Raw genomic sequence first — 27,504 nt, 5'->3', positions numbered from 1 at the left:
AGAAAAATGCTCTATGTTCTGATGCTGTGGTGGACAAATTTGTTGGTTTCAGTTTCAGAGTCCTGGGAAGTGTATGTTAAAAAATAACACAACCGGTATCTTCAAGATTGCTGCTCTAAATATGGAACAAAGTCACATATGGGTAGATGCATGCACACACGCACACACATGGATAAATAAATACATAACTTGGAGTGAGTCAGCTTTGAACTTATGGGTTGAAAAAGGCAGAGGCTGTTCAGTAGCTGCTCAATGCTTTTTCACTCAGTTTAACTGCTTCACCATGCAATTCTCTATCTCTATCACACACACCACTTTCTATCTCTCTAGCCTTCTTTACCTTCCTCTCCTCAGTATAGCCAGCCGTCTGTAGTTGCATGCTGATCAACTGTCTTGAGACCCTTTATCTCAGGCTCAGTCGTGTACTTTTAGACCAGTTTGTGATGACTGATACTATCAGCCAGAGGATTTGCTGTGGTTTTTGCTATAGGAAAAATGTGTGCTTAAAATGGCTGCTATAATGAATCATTTCATAGTCCAGTAGGAATTGGACGCAGAGCTGTTTTTCCTTGAGAGGACTTTGTTTTTTTTTGTGTTTTTTTTTTAAGTCTTCTGCAAAGTGCTGGGCTAGAAATAAGTTAATTGTGGCTCAGACGGATGTCTTTTTTCTAGTAGGAAAATTGTCCACCAACATTCAAGCACTACCTCGATTTAACACTTTTCATTAGTTAAGCTCAACCTAATTTGCTACACAGTGGAAAAAATCTAGAGCAATATATTTGGTGTGCTATTGGATAATTTCCTCATTACCGTAGTAAGACCAGATACACAGTAAGCCAGTCCACCAGCTGTGAAAGGTGTTGTGCAAAGGGTCACTTTAGACCATTCTGATACAGTGTTGTCGACAGCTGCCTCCTGAGATCAGACTGATTGTCCTCACTATGCAAGTCGGTGGAAAACATCTGTCTGACTAATTTCACACAATGAAAGAATCAATTTAGTCACAGCCTGTGATAATTAAACTTCCATTGCACTCTGCATACCTTATTTGGGATTCATTGGCCATCCTGAAAGGAACTCATGGTACCTTTTGTTTTAATTATGGGGTTTGGGAACATGATGAGTTAGTCATTGGTAGTCCATTATGAGAGCTATTGTACTGCCATTGTGAGTTTCATTTGATAGTTGAACATAACCTTGTTGAGGTGGTTGGCGTTACCGGTGGAGTCAGGTTCTATGGTCAGCACTAGTATTATTTACTTCACACTGGCAAAACCGTTTTATTAATGAAAAAAAAATAGCGGGTGTCTGGGTAGCATAGTGGTCTATTCCATTGCCTACCAACATGGGGATCGCTGGGTCGAATCCCCGTGTTACCTCCGGCTTGGCTGGGCATCCCTACAGACACAATTTGCTGTGTCTGCAGGTGGGAAGCCGGATTTGGGTATGTGTGCTGGTCGTAATTCAAACATAATTTGAATTTGACAATTCAAATTGTTTGAATTGTTTAAATGTATATTAATCTTTATTATTCTTATTCAAAGATGGTTGTGTTTAAAAAAAAAAAAGGCTAAAAGAATTGATGTTTATTTTTTACTCTAGAAAACCGTTTATTGTCTTGACTATTCAAGAGAAGAAAAATCATCTTTTTATAATTGATAGGCATCATACTTTTATATTGTGAGAAAAATGTGTGGCATGGGTGTCCGGGTGGTGTAGCGGTCTATTCTGTTGCCTACCAATATGGGGATCACCGGTTCGAATCCCTGTGTTACCTCCGACTTGGTCCGACGTCCCTACAGACACAGTTGGCTGTGTCTGCGGATGGGAGGCCAGATGTGGGTGTGTGTCCTGCTCCCTGCATTGGTGCCTCCTCTGGTTGGTCAGGGCGCCTGTTCGGGGGGGAGGGGGAACTGGGGGGAATAGTGGGATCCTCCCACGTGCTATGTCCCCCTGGTGAGGCTCCTCACTGTCAGGTGAAAAGAAGGGGCTGGCGACTCCATATGTATCGGAGGAGACGTGGTAGTCTGCAGCCCTCCCCAGATTGGCAGAGGGGATGGAGTAGCGACCGGGACAACTCGGAAGAGTGGGGTAATTGGCCAAGTACAATTGGGGGGAAAAGGGGGGGAACCAAAAAAAAACCAAAACAGGACTATAATACCTTTCTCCCAGTCTTCCTGAGAGTCGTAGGCGGTTGGCATTGGTTACAAGAAATGTGGGCTGTAGAGTTTACAGATGGATTTATTATAGGATTATCATACTACTTGTCATCATTCCTACAATATGCAGAGGGAAAGGCATCAGTCCTCTTGAGAATTTACAAAAATAAAAGAAAACATTGCTGTCAACAATGAAAAGCAGGAATAAAGAAATGAGTGGCACCGCTGCAGTGAGGCAAGTAATGACATTTCTCATATCATTCCATACTGAAAATAAAGAAAAAATGCTTTTAATCTTCTTGTTTTATTAGATTAATTATCTGAACTTATCCATATTCTTTTGGAAAAGTAGACTGAGGCTTATTCTCTCATCCGAAATTTAGATCTAGCCTAGTTCTCTGCTTTTTTCATTTACATAAAGTTACCTTTATGTAACTAGGTTTAGTCACGCAAGAAGTAGTTTACCCATTTTGTGAAAATGGAAAAAATGGGCCTACAATGTCGATTCATAAACTGCCACATTATTGAATTCATAGTTTTTTATAAATGGCGCGCTCATGTCATGTTTTTATTTATTTATTTATTTGCGGCGCTTTTTTGAATCAACCATTCAATGGTGGATTGCTCCCTTCGGGTTGGGGATGAGTTGTTGCCTCAAGTGAAGGAGTTCAAGTACCTCGTGGTCTTGTTCATGAGTGAGGGTAGGATGGAGTGGGAGATTGACAGGCGGATGGTGCAGCATCAGCAGTAATACAGATGTACCGGGCGGTTGTGTTGAAGAAGGAGCTGAGCCGCAAGGCAAAGCTCTCAATTTACCAGTCAGTCTTTGTTCCAACCCCCACCTATGGTCATGAGCTTTGGGTAGTGACCGAAAGGATGAGATCGCGGATACAAGCGGCTGAAATGAGTTTTCTCCGTAGAGTGTCTGGGCTCAGCCTTAGAGATAGGGTGAGGAGCTCGGACATCCAGAGGGAGCTTGAAGTAGAGCCGCTGCTCCTTCGCATCGAAAGGAGCTAGTTGAGGTGGTTCGGTCATCTGATTAGGATGCCTCCTGGGCGCCTTCCTTTGGAGGTTTACCGGGCACGGCCAACTGGGAGGAGACCCTGGGGTAGACCCAGAGCTCGCTGTAGGGACTACATGTCCAATCTTGCCTGGGAATGCCTTGCGATCCCCCAGGAGGAGCTGGAGGGCGTTGCTGGGGAGAGGGACATCTGGAGTGCCCTACTTACCTTAGCTGCCACTGCAACCCGACCCCAGAGAAGCGGCTGATGATGAATGAATGAATGAATGAACATTCAAACAAATAGTCAAACAGTGCTGCAGAAATAGTGAGGGAGACAGCTAAGAAGGTACTTGGTGTGTCATCAGGACAGAGGAAGGAAGACAAGGAGACTTGGTGGTGGAATGAGGACGTATAGCAAGGTATACAGGGGAAGAGGTTGGCAAAGACGTGGGATAGTCCGAGAGACGAAGAAAGTAGACAGGAGTACAAGGAGATGCAGCGCAAAGCAAAAAGAGGTGGCAAAAGAAAAGGCTATGGTGAGTTGTATGAGAGGTTAGACACTAAGGAAGGAGAAAAGTACTAGTACCAATTGGCTAGACAGAGGGACCGAGCTCGGAAGGTTATGCAGCAGGTTAGGGCGATCAAGGATAGAGATTGAAATGTGCTGACAAGCGAGGAGAGTGTGTTGAGAAGGTGGAAGGAGTACTTTGAGGGGCTGATAAATGAAGAAAATGAGAGAGAGAGAAGGTTGGATGATGTGGGGATAGTGAATAAGGAAGTGTGGTGGATTAGCAAGGAGGAAGTGAGGCCAGCTATGAAGAGGGTGAGGAGGGGAAAGGCATTTGGTCCTGATGACATAACCGGTGGAGGCATGGAGAAGTGTAGGAGAGATGGCAGTGGAGTTTTTAACTATACTTAGCACAAAAAGTAAGGACATTTGTGTTTCGTAGATTATTTCTTTGTTGTAACAATGCTTCCTGGCAATAAATCTTATACCGTTGGAAAGCCTGTTTATTTCCCTTTTATATGGTGCCACATTTGTAAGGAACATGCATTTGTGGGATGAGCAGCAGAGCTGAGTATGTGGGTTGCGCCCATGAAAAATTTGCCAAATCTTCTCTGCCAATGCCAAACAGCTTATTTTGCTGTTGCTATTGACTCTTGTTTTGAGCTTCTGGTACCCCAGGTGCTGACAATCAGGTGCCTGATATAAGATTTATTGCCAAGAAGCATTGTTACAACAAAGACATAATCTACCAAACACACATTTCCTTACTTTTTGTGCTAAGTTTAGCTTGTTTAACACAATCTTGGAAAGTGAGAGGATGCCTGAGGAGTGGAGAAGAAGCATACTGGTACCGATTTTCAAGAATAGGGGCGATGTGCAGAACTGTAGTGACTACATATGTATAAAGTTGATCAGCGACAGCATGAAGATATGGGAGAGAGTAATAGAAACTAGGTTAAGAGGAGGGGTGACTATTAGCGAGCAGCAGTATGGTTTCACGCCATGAAAGAGCACCACAAATGCAATGTTTGCTTTGACAATGTTGATTGAGAAGTATAGAAAAGGTCAGAAGGCATTACATTGTGTCTTTGTGGATTTAGAGAAAGCATATGACAGGGTGCCGAGAGAGGAGGTGTGGTATTGTATGAGGAAGTCGGGAGTTGCAGAGAAGTATGTATGAAGGGTGCAGGATATGTATGAGGTGTATGAGGGAAGTGTGACAGTGGTGAGGTGTGCAGTTGGAAAGACAGATGGGTTCAAGCTGGAGGTGGGATTACATCTAGGATCAGCTCTGAGCCCTTTCTTGTTTGAAATGTCGATGGACAAGTTGACAGACGAGATCAGGCAGGAGTCTCCATGGACTATGATGTTTGTGAATGACATTGTGATCTGCAGTGAGAGTAGGGTGCAGGTTGAGGAGAGCCGGGAGAGGTGGAGGTATGCACTGGAGAGAAGAGGAATGAAAGTCAGTAGGAGCAAGATGGAATACATATGCGTGAATGAGAGGAAGGATAGTGGAATGGTGAGGATGCAAGGAGTAGAGGTGATGAAGGCATATGAGTTTAAATACTTGGGGTCAACTGTTCAAAGTAACGGGGAGGGCAGAAGAGAGGTGAAGAAGAGAGTGCAGGCAGGGTGGAGTGGGTGGAGAAGAGTGTCAGGAGTGCTTTGCGACAGAAGGGTACCTGCAAGAGTTAAAGGGAAGGTTTACAAGATGGTTGTGAGACCAGCTATGTTATATGGTTTGGAGACAGTGGTACTGATGAAAAGACAGGAGGTGGAGCTGGAGGTGGCAGAGTTGAAGATGCTAAGATTTTGATTGGGAGTGACGAAGGAGGACAGGATTAGGAACGAGTATATTAGAGGGACAGTTCAGGTTGGACGGTTTGGAGACAAAGCAAGAGAAGCAAGATTGAGATGGCTTGGACATGTGTGGAGGAGAGATGCTGGGTATATTGGGAGAAGGATGCTGAATATGGAGCTGCCAGGGAAGAGGAAAAAGGAAGGCCAAAGAGGAGGTTTATGGATGTGGTGAGGGAGGACATGCAGGTGGCTGGTGTGACAGAGGAAGATGCAGAGGACAGGATGAAATTAACGGGAGCAGCCAAAAGTAGTAGTAGTAAGTTTTGAATTCACAACATTTTAGTTTTACTCACCTTGAATAATACTTTGCATTTTTATTCATAAAATGTTCAGGTTCTTGTGAACTCTGGAGAAATTTTAGATTATGAATGATAAGTTAAAAGTCCTATTGTCTTGCTTACAACGATGTGTAATGGTACAGAGTGTCTTCTTTTTGCACTGTTTATCTGTTTTATTATAATTGCCGGTGCACCAGGTCTCCCAAAAACTCAGTAAATAAAACAACATAGTAGTATCCCACACTCTAAAGACAGGATCGCAGTGCAAGACAAAATTCATTAACAACAGTAAAAGTTTATTCCTCGGTATCCGGGTAGCGTATTGATCTATTCAACTGCCTACCAACACGGGGATCGCTGGTTCAAATCCCCATGTTACTACCTCCAGCTTGGTCGGGCGTCCCTCCAGACACAATTGGCCGTGTCTGCGGGTGGGAAGTCAGATGTGGGTATGTGTCCTGGTTGCTGCACTAGCGCCTCCTCTGGTTGGTCGGGGCGCCTGTTCGGGGGGGAGGGGGAACTGGGGGGAATAGTGTGATCCTCCCATGCACTATGCCCCCCTGGCGAAACTCCTCACTGTCAAGTTCGGAGGAGGCATTACGTAGTCTGCAGCCCTCCCTGGATCGGCAGAGGGGGTGGAGCAGCGACTGGGACAGCTTGGAAGAATGGGGTAATTAGCCGGATACAATTGGGAAGAAAGGGGGGGGGGTTATTCCTCGGCGGACAGGTTTTGGCACAAGCTGGTCTTGACACCTTAAAGGACCTGTGTGTTCCTAAAGTGCAGGGTTCTAGTGGCAAATGTTGGTAATACCAGTGTAAACAGTATAAAAGATGAACGCAACACCGGTTTAAAAATTGTGCCACCTTGACAAGCCAAGTTGAACCTTGACAGTTAATGAATCTGTCCAAAGTGGACATTTGAGGTTATTTGAGGAGTGATTCATAACGCTGACAGCATGAGTCTTGGCTTGCCTTGATGCCAGTAGTGGCAAAAATAGTCTTGCTATGATTAACTTTTTCTCCTGATAAAGCAAGAGTGCTGACAGACAATGCAGTGTTACACTTTCATGGTTTTCAGCAATAAAGGCTTTTGTGCCACCCTGTTTGCTCTGTTGGCCTGTCCTCTTACTTCATTCCTAAAATCAACATTGTCTCTGTAGTTATTTTGAACTTGTATTTTGGATTTAGAACAAGGAACCAGTGATTGTGTGCCTTTAACTTTTGAAAGACACTATTTTGCTATGTAATTTATGGACTGTTTTTTTTTTTTTTTTTAAACCACTATTCAATGATTGTGCCAAGTTAAAGTAACATCAGGATTTGACTTTCAATGATATTTTGTCTTTGTGCAATTTTGATTATTTGTGTATGTTGATGGTACATGTTCCAGAATGTATTTATACCATTTGCAAGACTAAAAATATCCTCACTTTTATGAATGAGAGATTTGATGTAAATACTGAAATAGATTTAGTAAACAAACATTGAAACATGTAGAGTTTAGATTTTAAATGGTAGTCCTTGGGATGTATCAAAATTCATTCATGTGTCCAATAACCAGGGGTGACGAGGAGTCTGCCCAAAAGAACAATGCCCTGAAGCACGTTCGGGAACTCCAGGCCCAGTTGGCTGAACTTAAAGAGGACCTGGAATCAGAAAGGGTTTGCAGGACTAAAGCTGAGAAACTCAAGAGAGACCTGAGTGAGGAGCTGGAGGCTCTGAAGACCGAGTTGGAGGATACGCTGGATACTACTGCAGCCCAGCAAGAACTCAGGTACAAGCTGGATATTTTTTTTAATAATTTTCTTTTTTAAGTTGTATGTAGTTTATCAGTTGGAAAAGTAGATAGAGCACACACATCCATCTAGTGAGTATATACAGGACAGACAAACACATATACTCCAGAAAATAGATTACAGAAAATAGATGTATTATGGTCCCATGGAGTGTCTGTTAACACATACATGTTTCAGACACCCAAGAAATGATTACACATACTTGGCAGATTGGAACATTGGCATGTCAGTTAAAACCCTACAAAAACATTTCATTTACTGGAACAGTGCTCGACTGGAGAGAGATGGTGAGGGGTGTATAAGATGCCTCATAAGCCAGTTTTAAACCTACAGCAGCCTCTGCAACTGGAAAACAGCTGTTTTTTGTGGGTTTTTTTTAACGTTCGACTCTTAAGTAATGTTTGACATTGGACATTTATACAACAGCTGTAAGATGTGTAATGAGAGCACAGAATTGGCAAAAGAAAAAAAAAAGTTTAAGAATTCTAACCAGCGCAGATCATCCTTACTAAAGCATGTATCCCCGAGGGTGTGTCTGTTGCTAACTCACCCCTGTGGTCTTCCACCTACAGTTTTTTTTTTTTTTTTTTTTGTAGCTTACTGGCCATCTAAATCCATTCTGAATCTCGTATGTGCTGCATTGTCAATGTTTTAAATTATATCTTCATATGCATCTCCCATCCGAACTTCCCCCCGCTGTGTCCCATCTACAGGACCAAGCGAGAGCAGGAGGTAGCAGAGCTGAAGAAGGCCATAGATGAGGAGACAAAGAACCATGAAGCCCAGATCCAGGATATGAGACAGAGGCATGCCATCGCACTTGAAGAGTTGTCTGAGCAGCTTGAACAGGCTAAGAGGGTGAGTCTGTTAACTATCCAATCTGTAAGGCTTGTTATTCTAACCTGTATGTAGTGTAACTTGTATAGGTGGCATCAGATTACTCACGCTTCCTAATCATTGCATTTCCTCACTTCAGTCCCATTTTTGCTCTGTTAGTAGACTTTTTTTGAATGTGCTTGTTAATTTAGGGAATAGAGAAGCAAATTTGACAACAGCTTTTCATCTTTGTATTGCAAATGTAGTCTACATTTTGTTCGAATGATTGGGAATTGCCAGCTTGGGTTAAAACATTTGGCTTTACCAGTTTAGATTTGACCAACATTTGATCTTAATCCTTGTTTTAATCCCTCTAATCTGGACAATGCAGACTCTCTAAAATGCAAATACAAAAAAAGAACCATCTGATAATCAACATCCAAAATGTGGCTCCCTTACAGTTCAAGTCCAACCTGGAGAAGAACAAGCAGAGTCTGGAGAATGATAACAAGGAGCTGACCAATGAGGTGAAGGGCCTGCAGCAGGCCAAGGCAGAGTCAGAGCACAAGAGGAAGAAACTGGAGGCCCAGCTGCAGGAGTTCATGGCCAGGGCTACTGAGGGAGAGAGGGCCAAGGGAGAGCTGGCTGAACGCTCACACAAACTACAGGCATGTTGGCTCTCTGTTGAGAGGAAGCAGGAAAATTAACTTTTTCTCATGAAGTTATGAATATCCAGTGTAAAGAGGCCAGTTTAATGTCAACATTTTGGCAGTGTCAACAGAGTTCAATGTCAAGTTCATTGAGGTTATACGGCTATGGTTTGGGGTGGTGATTGCATAATTTCATCTATGTTTGTGTCTGTTGGTAGACGGAGCTGGACAATGTGTCTGCCTTGTTGGAGGAGGCAGAGAAGAAGGGCATCAAGCTGGCCAAGGATGCTGGGAGCCTGGAAAGCCAGCTGCAGGATACACATGTAAGACAGACAATACCCTCTAAAAACAGTTTAGAAATATGGGAAACTGTGGCTTACATTAACATAAATAACAAAATATTTGTTTTTCAATTGGAAAAAAATATGCTTATATATAAATGTATATGATGTATATAATGTGTATACAATGTGTGTATATGTGTATATATATATAATGTATATATATAACATACATTATGTGTGTGTGTGTGTGTGTATATACATTAAATATAACCCAGTGGCTCAAGTAAATTCTTTATGAGACAGTACAAGCCTGTTTCATGCCGTAAGTGATCATTAGCTGCTTACGGCATGAAACGGGCTTGTACTGTCTCATAAAGAATTTACTTGAATCACTGAATTATTTTGCTCCTTATTTGTTGAGTACTTTTCCTACCGTTGAGTGTTTCTTTTAGCAAAGTTTTATATATATATATATATATATATATATATATATATATATATATAACTACTACTACTACTACTTTTGGCTATTCCCATTAGGGGTCGCCACTGTGGATCATCCATTTCCATCGCTTCCTGTCCTCTACATCTTCCTCTGTTACACCAGCCACCTGTATGTCCTCTCTCACCACATCCATAAACCTCCTCTTTGGCCTTCCTCTTTTCTTCTTCCCTGGCAGCTCCATATCCAGCATCCTTCTCCCAATATACCCAGCATCTCTCCGCCACACATGTCCAAACCATCTCAATCTTGTCTCTCTTGCTTTGTCTCCAAACCGTCCAACCTGAGCTGTCCCTCTAATATACTCATTCCTAATCCTGTCCTTCTTCGTCACTCCCAATGAATATATATATATATATATATTTTACCCTCTCTCTTCTTTTCTGCCCTAATGTTGGTGTCTGTTACATGAAATGGTTGCTGGTCCTGCAGCAAGACTGTATATGTCTTATTATCGAAACCTAAGGACATAAGAGTCTCGAGATTAAATCATAACATTTAAAGTTTAAAATTCAATTTTGGAGGGGATGAAACTGTGCTGTTTCTTAGAACAATATTTTTCAGGTATGAGATAAGACCACTAGCCCTGCAAACCTACATGGTGAAAGGTCCATAGTTATCATTTCCCATATTATTACAGTCGCAAAATCGTAATTGTATTTCATTTTACCTGGCAGTAAAAAGGGTCTTTAGCATTCTTGAATCATATAATAGTAGTAGAGAACCTGCTGGACTGTTTCCCCACTGTTGGTTTAATCATGTCCTTCCGTTTGATTCTGTGTGCAGGAGTTACTCCAGGAGGAGACGCGTCAAAAGCTGAACCTGAGCAGCCGCATCCGCCAGCTGGAGGAGGAGAAGAACACCCTGCTGGAGCAGCAGGAGGAGGATGAGGAGGCGCGACACAACCTGGAGAAACAGCTGCAGACCCTGCAGGCTCAGGTAGGAGGTGAAGGTGCAGGAAGGCAGTGTACGCATAGATGTCACACAATCTCAAACCCATGCACTTTCACACAGGCGCACTTCACTCACTCAGGTTGGATCGCAAACATGTATGGAGATGCAGAGGTGCACTCACAACCAAGAGCAAAGCTAAGGCGTAAATACAAATAGGCCAACATTTCATACACTTAACTAATGTTTGAGGACCAAGAGTATGACCAAACATTAGTTTCCTTAACAGCATGTGGACAAGTCAGGTTTAATTTAGTAGTTATAGCTGCAACATCTTTTAGATGGTAAAAGACCTCATGAAATACATAGAAGTCAGTACTCTGTTAAAGATGTATTGTTCTAAGTAAACGGCAATACAAGTTAGCATTAGTTATGACAACAGGAGGGCTGATGACAAAGCCAATGACAAAGTACCACAAATCACAGCGTTTAAGGAGGTGGCTATAAAGTGATGATTTTATCTGATTGTAGTCAGATTTTATCACCGAGTATGCTGTAATATAAATGGATGTTTGTGATAATTTATTTTTAGTCACCAGCAAGCAAATAAGTGGCTAAAATAAACCAAGAGACCTCCTTACACACTTAATTGAGTTCTAGGCAGCCTGTTTCCAAGGGATGCAAATTAGGTTAATGAAAAAGTCACCCCAAAATTAATAATTTTACCTTCTCTAAAGTGAGTACAGAAGAGAACATTTCTCTCAAGCAGAATTGTCTTTCTTTGCTTCCCTCATCTCTTGATGACTTAAACAAGCCATATTTTAACTGGCATTGTCTATCATGAGGATAGCAATAGAAAAGTTATAACAGAATATTAAAATATTTGGCTTAAAATATTTGGCTTTCATACCCTACTGTTTAGACATCCTAATTACACTATCTGGGGTGACACAGTGGCCTAGTGGTTAGCTGAGCTGCTGCCTCACAGCAAGGGGGTCCAGGGTTTGAATCTAGCACATCTGTGTGCAATTTGCACGTTATTGTGTTTGCGTGGGTTTCCTCTCACAGTTCAAAGACATGCATTTTCGGTGAATTGGAGTCTCTAAATTGTCCATAGGTGCAAATAGTGTTTGAATTACAGTGTGTGATCCCTTCAGTGGAATCATGACCTGTCCAATGTTTTCCACAGCCCTGTGTTGGATTAAGTGGGAATAGATGGATGGATCACGGCAACTGTTAAACCAGTTTTCACATGGCTTAACAGACCATTCATGAAGATATACCAACTATAACACTATGTGATGGAAAAGAAGCTAGACAATCGCTTTAAAATGTTGCAAATAGAAAATGAGCAATTCTGTTCTGGTCTGTTGGATTCAGACTTGCGTGGTTTCATTCTCTCTCGGTTCTGTCAGCTGTTTGAGACAAAGAAGAAGTTGGAGGAGGATGTGGGGGTGATGGAGGGCCTGGAGGAAACAAAGAGAAAGCTCCAGAAGGACATGGAACTGACCAGCCAGCGCCTGGAGGAGAAGGCCATGGCTATGGACAAGATGGAAAAGACCAAGAACCGCCTGCAGCAGGAGTTGGATGACCTCATGGTGGACCTGGACCACCAGAGACAGATCGTCTCCAACCTGGAGAAGAAGCAAAAGAAGTTTGATCAGGTGGGGTGTCACGATGTTGGCAACACCTGGTATCCCCTGAACATTTTACATTTTCTCATTTAGCAGATACTTTTCTCCAAAGCGACTCATAAGAGAATCAGCAGTTAGCATATATATTTGTGTATAAACCTGCAGGCATATCAGAGCACTGTAATGACATGAGTAATCATATGATAGCCAAGAGTGCATGTGGTATCAAGAACTAACTTAATTTTGTTGATTTTTTTAGGGGGAAAGGGTTCAAAGCATTTTTAGGGTGAATGATCATATCTAGCCATGGCATCCCAGATTTGATTTTATCAAATTCACTCTTCAGCTGTGCACCCCCATGCCCCTCTTTGCATATTATAGATGCTAGCTGAGGAGAAGATGGTCTCGGCACGCTACGCAGAGGAGCGTGACCGTGCGGAGGCTGAGGCCAGGGAGAAGGAGACCAAGGCTCTGTCCATGGCCAGAGCTCTGGAGGAGGCCCTGGAAGCCAAGGACGAGCTGGAGAGATTTAACAAACAGCTGCGCACTGAAATGGAGGACCTGATGAGTTCTAAGGATGACGTCGGCAAGAACGTGAGTGACCTTTGACCTTTTTACACATACCGATGCCGCTCTGGTTAAACGGACATGCTAGATAATGGGAGGCACTACCAGGAAAAGGGGGAGGAAACTATCTTAAATAAAAAGTGGTTTGGGTCCACCACAACTGAAAGCTATTTGAGCTAATGTTCCCCCTTTTGTGCTAGGTCCTGGGTTGTTGTTCTTTTTTTTATTTTTAATGTAAAAAAATACTTTGAAAATATTTTATTGCAAAAAAATATTCTGGCACAGCATTACATTGGATGTGTCTTTCTGCCCTAACACTGATAAGGTCCATGAGCTTGAGAAGTCCAAGCGCACGCTGGAGCAGCAGGTGGAGGAGATGAGAACCCAACTGGAGGAGCTGGAGGATGAACTGCAGGGGACAGAGGATGCCAAGCTGCGTCTTGAGGTCAACATGCAGGCCATGAAGGCTCAGTTTGAAAGAGATCTTCAGACCAGGGATGAGCAGGGGGAGGAGAAGAAGAGGGCATTGGTGAAACAGGTAGGGAGGGCACATGGAAGTTAAATTGGATAGTCAAATTGATGCTACTCATACTTGAGGTGAATTGTTGACCTTAATTGTTCACTTTTGGAAGCAGATCCTGTTTAATTTTACAAACTAGGAATCTGTATATGTCTGTGTATATAGATGGACAGATATAGGTGTGTGTGTGTGTGTGTGTGTGTGTGTGTGTGTGTGTGTGTATCGATACAGATACAGGGAAAAAAGTTTTAATACATTGCAATACAGGCCTGTTTCGGGCGTCGCGCACTCATGCTAATGTGGTTCAGTCTGAACCACGCTAATGTGGTTCAGTCTGAACCACATTAGCAGCTGATGAGTGCACATGTATAAGAGGACGCATGTGGTAGTCTGCAGTTCTCCCCAGATCGGCAGAGGGGGTGGAGCAGTGACTGGGACGTCTAAGAAGAATAGGGGGTCCGCGGTGGTGTAGCGGTCTAAGCATCGGCTCTGTGTCGATGCAGTTGCCCACTGGGGACTGGGGTTCGCGCCCCGGTCTCGTCAGATCCGACTATGGCCGGACTCGACGAAGCAGCGATCATTGGCAACGCTGTCTTCGGGAGGGGGGCGGAGTCGGCTTGTGTTCGTCACGTGAATGCGTCTCTGTGTGTGTCGGAAAAACAGTGGTTCGGCTTGGAGTCGCCTTGTCACGAAAGTGGCGAGGCGGTCTCCTTCGAGACTGCCGGCCGGAGAGATGCAGTTGGCGAACGCATACAGTGCGAGGGTGGGTGTTTGAATTAAGATGGGGATCGATTGGCCACTAAATTGGGAGAAGAAAGGGAAAAATCAGAAATAAATTTATAAAAAAAAAAATAAGAAGAATAGGGTAGTTGGTCAAGTACAATTTAAAAAAAAGTTACCAGTTTTATATATATATATATATATATATATACACATACACATACACACACACACACACACATATATATATATATAGCGTCCCCCCCCCAACAGTCAATGGTGTTGTTATAAGTGCTCAACTAATGAGGAGCGGAATATCAATACATTAGCAGCTAATGAGTGCATGACGTACAAAACAGGCCTGTACTGCAATGTATTAAAACTTTTTTCCTGTATTGTCTTTATATATATATAATCCAGTGAGTTGAAGTAAATTCTTTATGAGATAATGCAAGCCTGTTTCATGCCATAAGCCTATATATATATAGATAGCACTTTTATCAACACCATTGACGGTTTCCCCAAAAAAAGCGCTCTGTATATATACACTACCGTTCAAAAGTTTGGGATCACATTGAAATGTCCATATTTTTGAAGGAAAAGCACTGTACTGTTCAATGAAGATAACTTTAAACTAGTCTTAACTTTAAAGAAATACACTCTATACATTGCTAATGTGGTAAATGACTATTCTAGCTGCAAATGTCTGGTTTTTGGTGCAATATCTACATAGGTGTATAGAGGCCCATTTCAAGCAACTATAACTCCAGTGTTCTAATGGTACAATGTGTTTGCTCATTGGCTCAGAAGGCTAATTGATGATTAGAAAACCCTTGTGCAATCATGTTCACACATCTGAAAACAGTTTAGCTCGTTACAGAAGCTACAAAACTGACCTTCCTTTGAGCAGATTGAGTTTCTGGAGCATCACATTTGTGGGGTCAATTAAACGCTCAAAATGGCCAGAAAAAGAGAACTTTCATCTGAAACTCGACAGTCTATTCTTGTTCTTAGAAATGAAGGCTATTCCATGTGAGAAATTGCTAAGAAATTGAAGATTTCCTACACCGGTGTGTACTACTCCCTTCAGAGGACAGCACAAACAGGCTCTAACCAGAGTAGAAAAAGAAGTGGGAGGCCGCGTTGCACAACTGAGCAAGAAGATAAGTACATTAGAGTCTCTAGTTTGAGAAACAGACGCCTCACAGGTCCCCAACTGGCATCTTCATTAAATAGTACCCGCAAAACACCAGTGTCAACATCTACAGTGAAGAGGCGGCTGCGGGATTCTGGGCTTCAGGGCAGAGTGGCAAAGAAAAAGCCATATCTGAGACTGACCAATAAAAGAAAAAGATTAAGATGGGCAAAAGAACACAGACATTGGACAGAGGAAGACTGGAAAAAAGTGTTGTGGACGGATGAATCCAAGTTTGAGGTGTTTGGATCACAAAGAAGAACGTTTGTGAGACGCAGAACAAATGAAAAGATGCTGGAAGAATGCCTGACGCCATCTGTTAAGCATGGTGGAGGTAATGTGATGGTCTGGGGTTGCTTTGGTGCTGGTAAGGTGGGAGATTTGTACAGGGTAAAAGGGATTCTGAATAAGGAAGGCTATCACTCCATTTTGCAACGCCATGCCATACCCAGTGGACAGCGCTTGATTGGAGCCAATTTCATCCTACAACAGGACAATGACCCTAAACACACCTCCAAATTGTGCAAGAACTATTTAGAGCAGAAGCAGGCAGCTGGTATTCTATCGGTAATGGAGTGGCCAGCGCAGTCACCAGATCTGAACCCCATTGAGCTGTTGTGGGAGCAGCTTGACCGTATGGTACGCAAGAAGTGCCCATCCAACCAATCCAACTTGTGGGAGCTGCTTCTGGAAGCGTGGGGTGCAATTTCTCCAGATTACCTCAACAAATTAACAGCTAGAATGCCAAAGGTCTGCAATGCTGTAATTGCTGCAAATGGAGGATTCTTTGACGAAAGCAAAGTTTGATGTAAAAAAAATCTTATTTCAAATACAAATCATTATTTCTAACCTTGTCAATGTCTTGACTCTATTTTCTATTCATTTCACAACATATGGTGGTGAATAAGTGTGACTTTTCATGGAAAACACAAAATTGTTTGGGTGATCCCAAACTTTTGAACGGTAGTGTATATTATATTATATATAGCGTTATTTTGGGGGGTTGGGTGTTGGAAACAATTAGTGGTGTTGATAAAAGTGCTTAATAAATGAGGAGCAGAATATTAAGATAGATGTAGGAAAAAAACTTTAATACACAAGCTTGTTTCATGCGTCACGCACTCATCAGCTGCCAATTTGATTCAACAAAGATGAACACAGTCAATAAATATTAAATTGCCCCGCATCACACCCCTAATTTTGGTGGACAGATCCGGTGGACAGATACTGAAAGCAAAGGTTCACATACTTTTGTCACTCACATATGTAATATTGGATCATTTTCCTCAATAAATAAATGACCAAGTATAATATTTTTGTCTCATTTGTTTAACTGGGTTCTCTTTATTTACTTTTAGGACTTGTGTGAAAATCTGATGATGTTTTAGGTCATATTTATGTAGAAATATGGAAAATTCTAAAGGGTTCACAAACTTTCAAGTATCACTGTGTATATATATATATATATATATATATATATATATATATACTTGTATATATGTGTGTGTGTGTGTGTGTGTGTGTTTGGTCTGTATGTTAAATCTGGATTTCTGTGTAAATAAAACAAGTATTAGAAGTTAAGTGGGTTTCCATTTACCTGTTTTTATTTGCCTTTTGAATTTGCACACAAGCAAACCTTTTGCTGTAGAAACTCACTTCAGATTTGTTGAACATTTGGATGGAAACATAACTAATGACTATCAAGCTTATGGGATGGTGTGTATGTATAATGGTAGGTAGTTGAAAATTTTACAGTAGCAAAAAATTTACCTACTATGAATCATGCATAAGATGGGTAAATATGCAATACGCTGTAAATATTCACCAGAAACTGCTTTAGGTTCCACCACTTTGATGTTGACTGTGTCCTTCCCTGACACAGTATGCTGATTCATCTACTCCACCAGGTGCGAGAGATGGAGGTCGAGCTGGAGGATGAGAGGAAACAGCGGGCACTGGCTGTGGCTGCAAAGAAGAAGCTGGAGATGGACCTGAACGAGCTGGAGGGACAGATAGAGGCGGCTAACAAAGGCAGGGATGAGGCCATCAAACAGCTCAGGAAACTCCAGGTGCATAGACACACAAGTCTGTTTCCCGTATAAACACCCTGTCTTGTTCAAAACCAGACTAAAAATCTCATTTTGTGTATTACACATTGAATACATTGCATTTATATACAAATCAGATGGCTGCCAATCTTTTAGTCTGTGTGTGTGTGTGGGTGTGTGTGTGTGTGTAACCCAGTTGTGTTCTTGTTTGGCTAAATTGCGTCTTTGTCTACAGGCCCAGATGAAGGATTACCAGAGGGAACTTGAGGAGGCCAGAGCTTCCAGAGATGAGATCTTTACTCAGTCCAAGGAAAATGAGAAGAAACTCAAGAGCTTGGAGGCCGAAATCTTACAGCTACAAGAGGTCTGTCTGTAGTTTCACCTCTTCAAATATGCTTTGAACAAAAGTGCTATCTCAGTACTTGAATGGTAATGTAAATGGTTTCCCCAATAAATGGGTAGGTAAATGGCGAGTAGGGAGGTTTAATAGCTAACGGCTGTCTGCTTCCTCAGTCCACTAACACCATTGTTGGTGGTGGCCATGTCAGCCATTGTTTACTAAATCACCTCCGAGTACAAATGGCTAATAATAAAATCCATGGTGGTTATTCTTTCCATGGGACTTATTCTAACTTGTGTGTGTGTGTGTGTGTGTGTGTGTGTGTGTGTGTGTGTGTGTGTGTGTGTGTGTGTGTGTGTGTGTGAAGGACCATGCAGCCTCAGAGAGGGCCCGTCGACATGCAGAACAGGAGAGGGATGAGCTCGCTGACGAGATCTCCAACAGTGCATCTGGAAAGTCAGTGTCAATCTGTAGTTTTGTAGTTTTTGTTTGTTTGACCCCACAGTGGGTGTCTGTGTGTGCATGATCATGTACCTCAGAAACGGGTGGAAAACTTTGTCTTGGTGGTATTTAACAATGTGCCACGGGGACTGTGTGTATGCAGATTGTCATTCCAACCCAATACTACAGCTCGTCCTCTCCTGTCTGCTGGTGTAAATTTATTGGCTTGGAAATTATTATGTATTAGAGTAGGATTAGAAATGTGATGCTAATTGTTTGTGTTTATGTGTTTTATCAGGTCAGCACTTTTGGACGAGAAGAGGAGGCTGGAAGCTCGTATTGCCCAGCTGGAGGAGGAACTGGAGGAGGAACAAAGTAACATGGAGTTGCTTAATGATCGCTTTAGAAAGACTTCCATGCAGGTCTGCTCCCTTTTACACACACACACACACACACACACACAAGTGCAAGTAATGAACAAAAGACCACCTGTTAGGTACAGATGCTCTCACACAGACTCATACACAACCAGTATCGTTCAGGTACCATCTGTACCTGCAGGGACTCTTATACTGTTTGTTGTAACTGTCATGAACCTTACCAGCTTCTCAATGATGGTTCTCTACTTGCCAAATGCACTACAATTAAAGTGGAAATCCAGAAAATTGTTCTCGCTGTTTTGACCAAGGACACCTTTTACCTCGTTTTAATGTATTGTACTTATTATCAAATGAGAAAGCTGAATTTTTCAAACCCCATTGCACATCATGTCTGTGAATGTTCTCATTCATCCCATTGCACTTCCAAACACAGTGTAGCATTTGGCAAAGATAACCATGCTGGAATGAAAACTGTACTCTTCCCTTTTATCAAACTGACATGATGTACTAGACTTAGTCTTCATGGAAAATGTTGGACACACAAGGAGTCCAACTGACACTCTTATTCAAAACGACCACAGCAATCATGCACGCAAAAAGAAACTCTTACAAGCAACATATAGTAGTTGGAGTAACATGAGTCAAAATCACAGCCCATATGCCGTAGGGAAGCAACCAAATTGAAAAGCTCCTTTTCCTCAGCTGTCAAAATAACACATAACACTGCATTTTCGAAACAAAATCTTAATGCCTTAAAAACAAATAGCATGCCTTACTTGGGACAGTAAATATAAAAGCTTTTGTCTTAATCTCCCTCCCCCATCACTGCTCTGTTGTCTCCTTCCTACCCTGTTCTTCCCTTCCTTGTCCTCCCACCCCACTTACCATTCGTATCCAAACTTCTGTTTTTCCCCACTCCATCTATCACCCACCTATTATTTCTTGGTCCTTTGTGCCAATAACTCTCAATCCGCGGCACGGTGGCCCAGTGGTTAGCGCTGTTGCCTCACAGCAAGAAGGTCCTTGGTTCGAACCCTGGGGTTGTCCAACCTTGGGGGTCATCCCAGGTCATCCTCTGTGTGAAGTTTGCATGTTCTCCCCGTGACTGCGGTGGGTTTTCTCCAGGTGCTCCTGTTTTCCCCACCATCAAAAGAGACATGCATGTTAGGGTTTATACTCCCATCTGTGCCCCTGACCAAGGCAATGGGAAGAGAACTGGAGTTGGTCCCCGGGCGCACCATGAAGGCGGCAGCCCACTGCTCCTAGCTACACAGATCACAGCTAGGATGGGTTAATTTGCAGTAACTGAATTTCTCCAACGGGATTAATAAAGGAAACTTAATTTAATTAATCCCCTCTCCTCCAAGGTGGACACCCTGAACACAGAGCTGGCCGGGGAGCGCAGTGTGGCTCAGAAGAGTGAGAACGCAAGGCAACAAATGGAACGTCAGAACAAGGTCATCTGTTTATTATTTTCTTATATGTATTTATAGATACATTTCGTTTTATTTTTTATAATTCTTTTTTAAAGATCAGACCTCATGCACACTTGTAGATCAACAGGTGCATAGTAGAAGATCCAGGGTCAACAAGGCTGAAAGAAACTCAGGCACACTGTCCTCTATCCTTGGAGTCAGATCTTTAATAGCTAATAGCAAATGTTTTGGTACCACCGAAAAAATAAGCTGATGATGGTCTGTGTACCAATACGTTGTGTTATTAGTTATTAAAGATCTCTGATTGCAAGTATAGACGACTATGGGGACATTTATTTCTTTTTATTCCTCTCTTTGGCTATTGTTAGGGGATTGCATTAATTATACTTTGTGGCTGGCAAGTGTTTTCTCATTTTCTTAATACAGAAAATGTAAAATTAACTCCACAAGTATAAATATTGGAGCATCATTTTAGATTTGGTGGATAAATTGATTGATTTATGACTACAGGACCTGAAGGCCAAGCTAGGAGAACTGGAAGGAGCTGTCAAGTCAAAGTTCAAGGCCTCTATCGCTGCCCTGGAGGCCAAGATTTTGCAATTGGAGGAACAGCTGGAGCAGGAGGCTAAGTAAGGGCCAGAGCCCCTTTATCATATCGTTAGCTGTCAGACCATGTCCGTATCTGTCATTGTGTCCCTCACAGTAAATTTTAGGTTTAAGTCAGGTGGGTCAGAAATTTAAAGAAAATTACCGAGTAGGACACATTTGTTACTAACTGGGTGGATAAACTTGCACTCTTATACAAATTGAGGTGTTGGTTAACACTCATCTGTCCCTTCTTTTTACTCATCAAACCTCCTTAGGGAGAGAGGCGCAGCCAATAAGATCGTCCGCAGAACAGAAAAGAAACTGAAGGAGGTGGTGATGCAAGTCGAGGATGAGCGTCGCCATGCTGACCAGTACAAGGAGCAGGTAAGGGACCTTTGTCCATTTGGGTAGTGGAACAGTTGCTATAGGTGTGCATTCCAAAGATTTTCCTTGCTTGATTTTTACTCAGTGTCAATTAGATGAGGGCTCTGTTTTTTCACTGTGATTGTTAAGAAAACTCTATTCAGTGTACTGATGAGCCACACATTGCGAAGTCAAAATGTGAGGAAAAGACAGCATGAGTCTGAAGATATGGCTGACCTGTGCTGATAAACCATGTTTCTTTATTGTTCAACTCAGATGAAATACTGAACATGACCTGCATTAGCTGGCTGATGTATGATTGAATAGAAACATGTTGATCCAGATCCAACTTAAGCTGCATAAAAACACTTTCTTAAATTAACTAAAAAAACTATTTGTTTTTATTCAGAAACATCAGCATGTCCACATGTTAAGGTCGAAGTCTAACAGTCAGTGGCTAAGAAGACCTGCTGTGGTGTACTTCACTTAATTTGATAATCTCGATCATGTGGTTACACAAAAATGTACATTTTCGAATCGACTATTCAAACACATCCCTATAGGTACAGGTTCTATCATTGTGTCTTTCCCCCTTCAGCTAGAGAAGGCCAACTCCCGTATGAAGCAGCTGAAGCGCCAGCTGGAGGAGGCAGAGGAGGAGTCCACCAGGGCCAACGCCTCCCGCAGGAAGCTGCAGAGGGAATTGGATGACGCCACAGAGGCCAGCGAGGGCCTTACCCGGGAGGTCAACTCCCTCAAGAACCGACTCAGGTAAATGGAGATACCATGCGCACCTGACATCCTTCAAGGTCAGAGTTGAAAGGCCCTCACTCTTCGTGTCGCTCCCGACTAGAGCTCCACGCGTAGGCCCAGTTTAGTCTGCATTGGTCTGTGTCACTGCTGTGAGACGGACTCACAGGTTCAGCATGCACATGGCACATCGATTAAAGGTAACCTAATTCAGTCTCGCTTGGCAGCCAGACTGTTGGCTATTGGCATCAAGTCTGGTCCATACCGTATGGACTAGCCGCCTACTTTCACCAGAAAAGGTCTTTTGACTGACATTCAAAACAACTAACCAGACTTGCTTTTGCATGATGTTAATTATGAAACTGCTGTAAAAAAAAAACAGACCTGCGTGAAACCGGTATTCACATACAATGGGTCAACAGTCTCAAAGTTTCTTGAACTTTCAGGGACGAGATGTTGTAAATGTCACAACTTTCTCAAACCCAGCGATAAACTGTTGGTCACAAACACTTATTGAGCCTCATTCATTCGTATGTACAAATCTGCATCCTTGGAATTTTTTTTATCTCTAAAGATTGTCTGACAGTCAGAAGCAAAGTCTTTTATTTGTAATTCCTTCCGCCTAACATCCCTCATCTACCTCTTGCAACAAGCAATCACCCAGGCTTGCGAAGACATCAGTGTTAGCCAATTGGTGTCTAAATTCAGAGGTTACCCAGGTTCTACACTGGTCTCCGAGACAAACTTCGGGGCTAAAATATTTCCATGGGTGTGTAAGAACAAATTTTTACATATGAATGATTGATGAATGCGGCCCATTGTTCTTACTGTATCAGAAGTTCTTTGTTTTGGTAGCTGCTCTGGTTTTGTTGCAGTGAAATTTGTTTCCCGTCAGACTGATAAAAACCAAAGCGCTTGTGTTTTCCTGAGAAGTGTGTAGATACGCCTGTGTTTGACATTGTGGTTAGCCAATGAGAGTGAAGCCTTAGAATTTGGAGACTCTGAACTGCTAAACCGACTGTGTGGACCAATACCTCAAGTCACGCACTTGAGGTGTTGCCTCGCGAGACAAGTGAAATGATGATGTGGTTTCTGTGTTTGACCAGGCCATAAAAACTCACAGGTTTATAGCATCAGAGGCCACAAGGTCATGACAGGGGCCCAAACCAGTACATCAAGCTCCCCAATTGTACTTGGCCAATTACCCCACCCTTCAGAGCCGTTCTGGTTGCTGCTCCACCCTCTCTGCCAATCCGGGGAGGGTTGCCTCCTCTGATACGTGGAGTCGCCAGCCGCTTCTTTTCACCTGAAAGTAAGGAGTTTCGCCAGGGGGATGTAGCGCGTGGGAGAATCATGCTATTCTCTCCGGTTCCTCCTCCCCCTCGAACAGACTCCCCGACTGACAAGAGGAGGCACTAGTGCAGCGACCAGGACACATACCCACATCCAGCTTCCAACCCTCAAACACGGCCAGTTTTGTCTGTAGGGACGCCTGACCAAGCTGGCGGTAACATGGGGATTCAAACTGGCGATCCCCATGTTGTCAGTCAATGGAATAGACCGCCACGCCACCCAGACGCCCACAAGCTTCACTTTTAAGTCATATCATACACACTTTCCCTTCACAATATAGCTAAATAAAAAAAGAATATCTAAATAAATAAATAAGGTTAATTGCATGCATTACCTGTTTTACACAATCATGTCAGTAGTATGCATATGGTTGTTCTCTACAAACTGGTATAGTTCTGATTGTGTAAGCCTGAAGTTTTTTTTAGTATTACTGAATGACTCAAAAAGAAAATATCTTTTTTTTTTCCCCTTAATTTTAGATTGGGTGATGTATGTATGTGCTTTTTCATTCTTGTGCAAAGCGAAATGGCATTTGAGTAACAATTTTTTTTTAAATTTTTATTTATTGTTTTTGTCTGGGTGTGGGACCTGACTAGGCGTGGAGGCCCTGTTAGCAGCTTCTCATCCGGCCGCTCAGGCCGCCGGAACCTCAATCTCGACGGTGCCTCTGTGGACCTATCAGATGAAGACGCTGACAGCCGCGCCGGCGACCTCAACGAGACACAAGCCTCCAACATCGAGTAGACACAGAAATCCTCCCCCTCCCCCACGCCGCCAAAACAACTACCTACCTGTCCTGCTAAGGCCAGGGCCGACCTTCACCAAGGAACCTCACCATCAAGATCACTTTAGTCCCGTTCGAAAACCGCTGGACTCAAGATGTCCGAAGAGGTGGTGGTTTCTTTTGGTGAGCCAGGTTAGGCCTGGCCGGCAGCATGCCAGACTTCTGCCTCCTTTCCTTTATAGTCCTGACTGTCAGCTCTGCAGGGAAAAACCTCCACCCATATCCTGAATAGGCTCTCCATTCCTGGGGAACCAAGAGGGACAAAACGGACAGCTCTTCCTCATCATTTTACTCTGCTACTCTGGCAAGCTGCTAGTCCTGGCTCGTCCTCTGGCCATGTATCTTTTCGTCATATTGTCCCACCCCACCACCATTTTCCCATAGGCTTAAAATTATGTGCTCAGCTTAATGAGAACGTATGCGTAGGTACAAAGTGCTTTTTATACATATGACCTGTGCGTGCATGTGTGTGTGTGTGTGTGTGTATGCGTGTGTGTGTGTTTATAATGGAAGTGGAGGTCGGCGGAGAGTACAGTTGAAGTATGTAATGTTATGTGAACGCACTCCCTTCTGGAAACGCAGGATTAAAAGGAAACGTCAACTCTGTAGTTGTCATAGTTCTTCACACTAAACAGTGTTACGTGAAAGCCTGGGATTCCCCAGCCCAACTCAGTATCCCTATTGCTTACAACAGGTCTGAAGGTCGAACAGCTCCACCGGCCAGGTTTAGGCTGATAGACCGCTGTGCTGCTTTTTTTTTCTTGAACAAGTCTGTACCATTTGCTCTGGTCTTACACTACAACATTACTGGAAACAACTAATATCTCTGGACATGTGATAGAGATAAGAAAACAGACTGGAGAGACTGCTGATTTATCTCACTCCATCTCAGAAAGGCTAGCTAGTTGTTGCAAGGCATCTCATCGGTTATTATGTTCACCTGTTTTGTGTGTTTTTTTTTATGTTTTACAAGCGTTGATTGATGAGATGTGTGGTCATTGCATAGATATTCATAGACGAGCACATCATCCAAGGATTGCTCATGAAATGCACGGAACTGCACATTAGAGACGACACCCATGAAACTGGAAAGAACACACTCGTACGGCAAAGCGTTTGCGTAACCTTTGGCCTTTTTTTTGTATGTGACACTAAATGATTGCGGCTTAGATAAGATGTGTAGTTTGACTAGCTATGGTGAACGCATGTCATCTTCTCACTACATTTAAGTGATTGTGCCATGATTGCAGATGAACCCTGACTCGTAGACCAGCCCACTAACCCAACCAAGCACTTGGTATTCTAAGGCGGCTGCCATGTTTTCTTAAAAAATTTTAAAATTGACTTTTTCCTACCCTCAAATTTTCTTGAATCTTTTTTTTTCTTCCCCTTTGTAGTTCTGTATCAGCAGGGAGAAAAAGGAGGCTTGTTTTCAGACAGCTTGAATACTTGGATGTACTGCAAATAGCTTTGTCCAGGGCAGGCGTCACAGCCAATCTCCCAAGCCACTGCAGTATTTCTGTCAATGTGAATACCATACATGCCAGGGCACCCTAACAATACAGTTTTTAATTTTCCATCCATTATCCAAACCGCTTATCCTTACCCAGGGTCACGGGGATGCTGGAGCCTATCCCAGCTACTGTTTATGGAGGAATTCTTTTGACCGCAAACCCCACCACCACCAGATAACACTTAAAGGTATGTTTCTTTTTAAGTGCCTTAGACACTTTGGAGGGTAAGCAGAAGACACAAGGATTTAACTTGCGACAAACATGTGGTCTACAATACACTTAAGACATGTTTCCAACTCTACCAGACCAAAACATGTGAATGGGGGGGGGGGGGAAACAAAAACACTGCTTAATTTTGTTAACACATTTTCTTTGCCGTGTGTCTTCATATCATATCCAGTACATACCTCGCTCCTGTTCAAAGTAATCACCTAGCTAATGTTGGGTCATAAAAAAAAATATTATATGATTAACTGCATGGGATGAGAGCTCTCTCCTTCTCGCGCAGTTCATTTTCCAGAAAAGCATATCACACTAAGGTCATCTGTCCTCCAGTTAGTTTGACTAAACGGCATCTGGAAGCTCTTGGTACCAAAACGCTTTAGGGGGGAACTGTGTCTGCATGGGATTTCATTTTGGTTAAAAGCTTTAACACTCATGAGGTAGTAAATTTTTTTTCTTTTTTCGGCTGGCTGTTGACAACCAGGCATTCCAACTGCAAATCCTCCCCAACTTTATTTCCTGTATACCCGTATTTCTAGACGGTGATTTTTTGTTTTGTTTCATTTGTTTTTGTAAAAGGAAAATAAAGCATAATCATTGTAACTGATGTTTGTTTGGTCTTTATTGAGTGCTCCTTAGCCTTTTCTTAGCGCTGTGTTGTAATGGCTTGGAATAAACAATTCTTATAATCTTATCACAAATAAGATTTTTAAAAAAGTACTGAAAACCACCTGTTTTGTTTATTTCATAATTGACACACAAAAATAATCTACAAAAGACCGAATTATGTAACCAGTTACCATGACATGTTATTTTAATAACCCCCACCCGACCAAACCCAATTTAATTAAGACGTCACCCACTGCTCCAGTTACGACTTAACATTAACTTCCTAACAGACCACAGACATTATCACTCTCGGGGTACATTTGGAGAATGTGATATATAGGTGCATTCAGAAAGTATTCAGACCTCTTCACTTTTTTTCCACATTTTATGTTGCAGCCTTATGCTAAAATCGTTTAAATTCATTTTCTCCCTCATCAATCTACACTCAATACCCCATAATGACAAAGCAAAAACAGAATTTTAGAAATTTTTACAAATTTATTAAAAAGGAAAAACTAAAATATCACATTGACTTCACTACAGGAGCATCAGAGCCTACACTACCAGGCTCAAAAACGGCTTCTTTCCCCAAGCTGTTACCCACCTTAACCTGGCTACCCACTGAATCTCTGTAAATATGTTTATACTCATGCTCTTTTCTTCTTTTTTTTCCTTATCTTTAGCTTTTGCCCATTGCTATGACATTTAAAATTTAGCTCAGGTGCCTTCTCTTGAGCATCTGAGATGTTTTTACACCTAGACTGGAGTCCACCTCTGGTAAATTCAATTGATTGGACATGATTTGGAAAGGCACAAGCCTTTCTATATAAAGGTCTTACAGCTGACAATGCATATCAGCAAAAAACAAACCATGAGGTTGAAGGAACTGCCTGCAGAGCTCAGGCAGAACTGGGGAAGGCTACAAAAAAAATCTGCACTGAAGGTTCCCAAGAGCACAGTGGCCTCCATAGTTATTAAATGGAAGAAGTTTGGAACAATCAGGACTCTCCCTAGAGCTGGCCACCTGGCCAAACTGAGCAATCCGGGGAGAAGTGCCTTGGTAAGAGGTGACCAAGAATCCGATGGTCACTCTGGCTGAGCTCCAGAGATCATGTGTGGAAATGAGAGAAACTTTCAGACAGACAACCATCACTGCAACACTCCACCAATCGGGGCTTTATGGCAGAGTTGCCAGACAGAAGCCTCTCCTCAGTGAAAGACTCATGAAAGCCCGCTTGGAGTTTGCAAAAAAGCAACTAAAGGACTCTCAGACTGTGAGAAACAAGATTA

General features: G+C 42.6%; 1 protein-coding gene across 1 annotated transcript in view; it reads left to right on the top strand.

Moving 5' to 3' along the window:
• The window catches only part of LOC130113154 (myosin-10-like), a 145,680-nt gene extending 119,501 nt beyond the window's left edge, over positions 1-26,179 (top strand). Inside the window, exons 29-45 of the mRNA XM_056280691.1 lie at positions 7,373-7,585; positions 8,321-8,465; positions 8,885-9,091; positions 9,292-9,396; positions 10,646-10,798; positions 12,166-12,414; positions 12,766-12,978; positions 13,277-13,489; positions 17,294-17,455; positions 17,670-17,798; positions 18,142-18,230; positions 18,514-18,637; positions 19,963-20,052; positions 20,542-20,660; positions 20,895-21,003; positions 21,581-21,753; positions 23,682-26,179. Of these exons, the coding sequence (XP_056136666.1) occupies positions 7,373-7,585; positions 8,321-8,465; positions 8,885-9,091; positions 9,292-9,396; positions 10,646-10,798; positions 12,166-12,414; positions 12,766-12,978; positions 13,277-13,489; positions 17,294-17,455; positions 17,670-17,798; positions 18,142-18,230; positions 18,514-18,637; positions 19,963-20,052; positions 20,542-20,660; positions 20,895-21,003; positions 21,581-21,753; positions 23,682-23,829 (2,641 nt within the window). The 3' untranslated portion in view covers positions 23,830-26,179. The remainder of the gene's footprint in view (positions 1-7,372; positions 7,586-8,320; positions 8,466-8,884; positions 9,092-9,291; positions 9,397-10,645; positions 10,799-12,165; positions 12,415-12,765; positions 12,979-13,276; positions 13,490-17,293; positions 17,456-17,669; positions 17,799-18,141; positions 18,231-18,513; positions 18,638-19,962; positions 20,053-20,541; positions 20,661-20,894; positions 21,004-21,580; positions 21,754-23,681) is intronic.
• Positions 26,180-27,504: the final 1,325 nt, after the last annotated feature.

The sequence above is a fragment of the Lampris incognitus genome, chromosome 5 (assembly GCF_029633865.1).
Source record: "Lampris incognitus isolate fLamInc1 chromosome 5, fLamInc1.hap2, whole genome shotgun sequence".
NCBI lineage: Eukaryota > Metazoa > Chordata > Actinopteri > Lampriformes > Lampridae > Lampris > Lampris incognitus.
The sequence above is the reverse complement of the archived record's forward strand: the minus strand, read 5'-3'. Positions and strand labels throughout refer to the sequence as shown.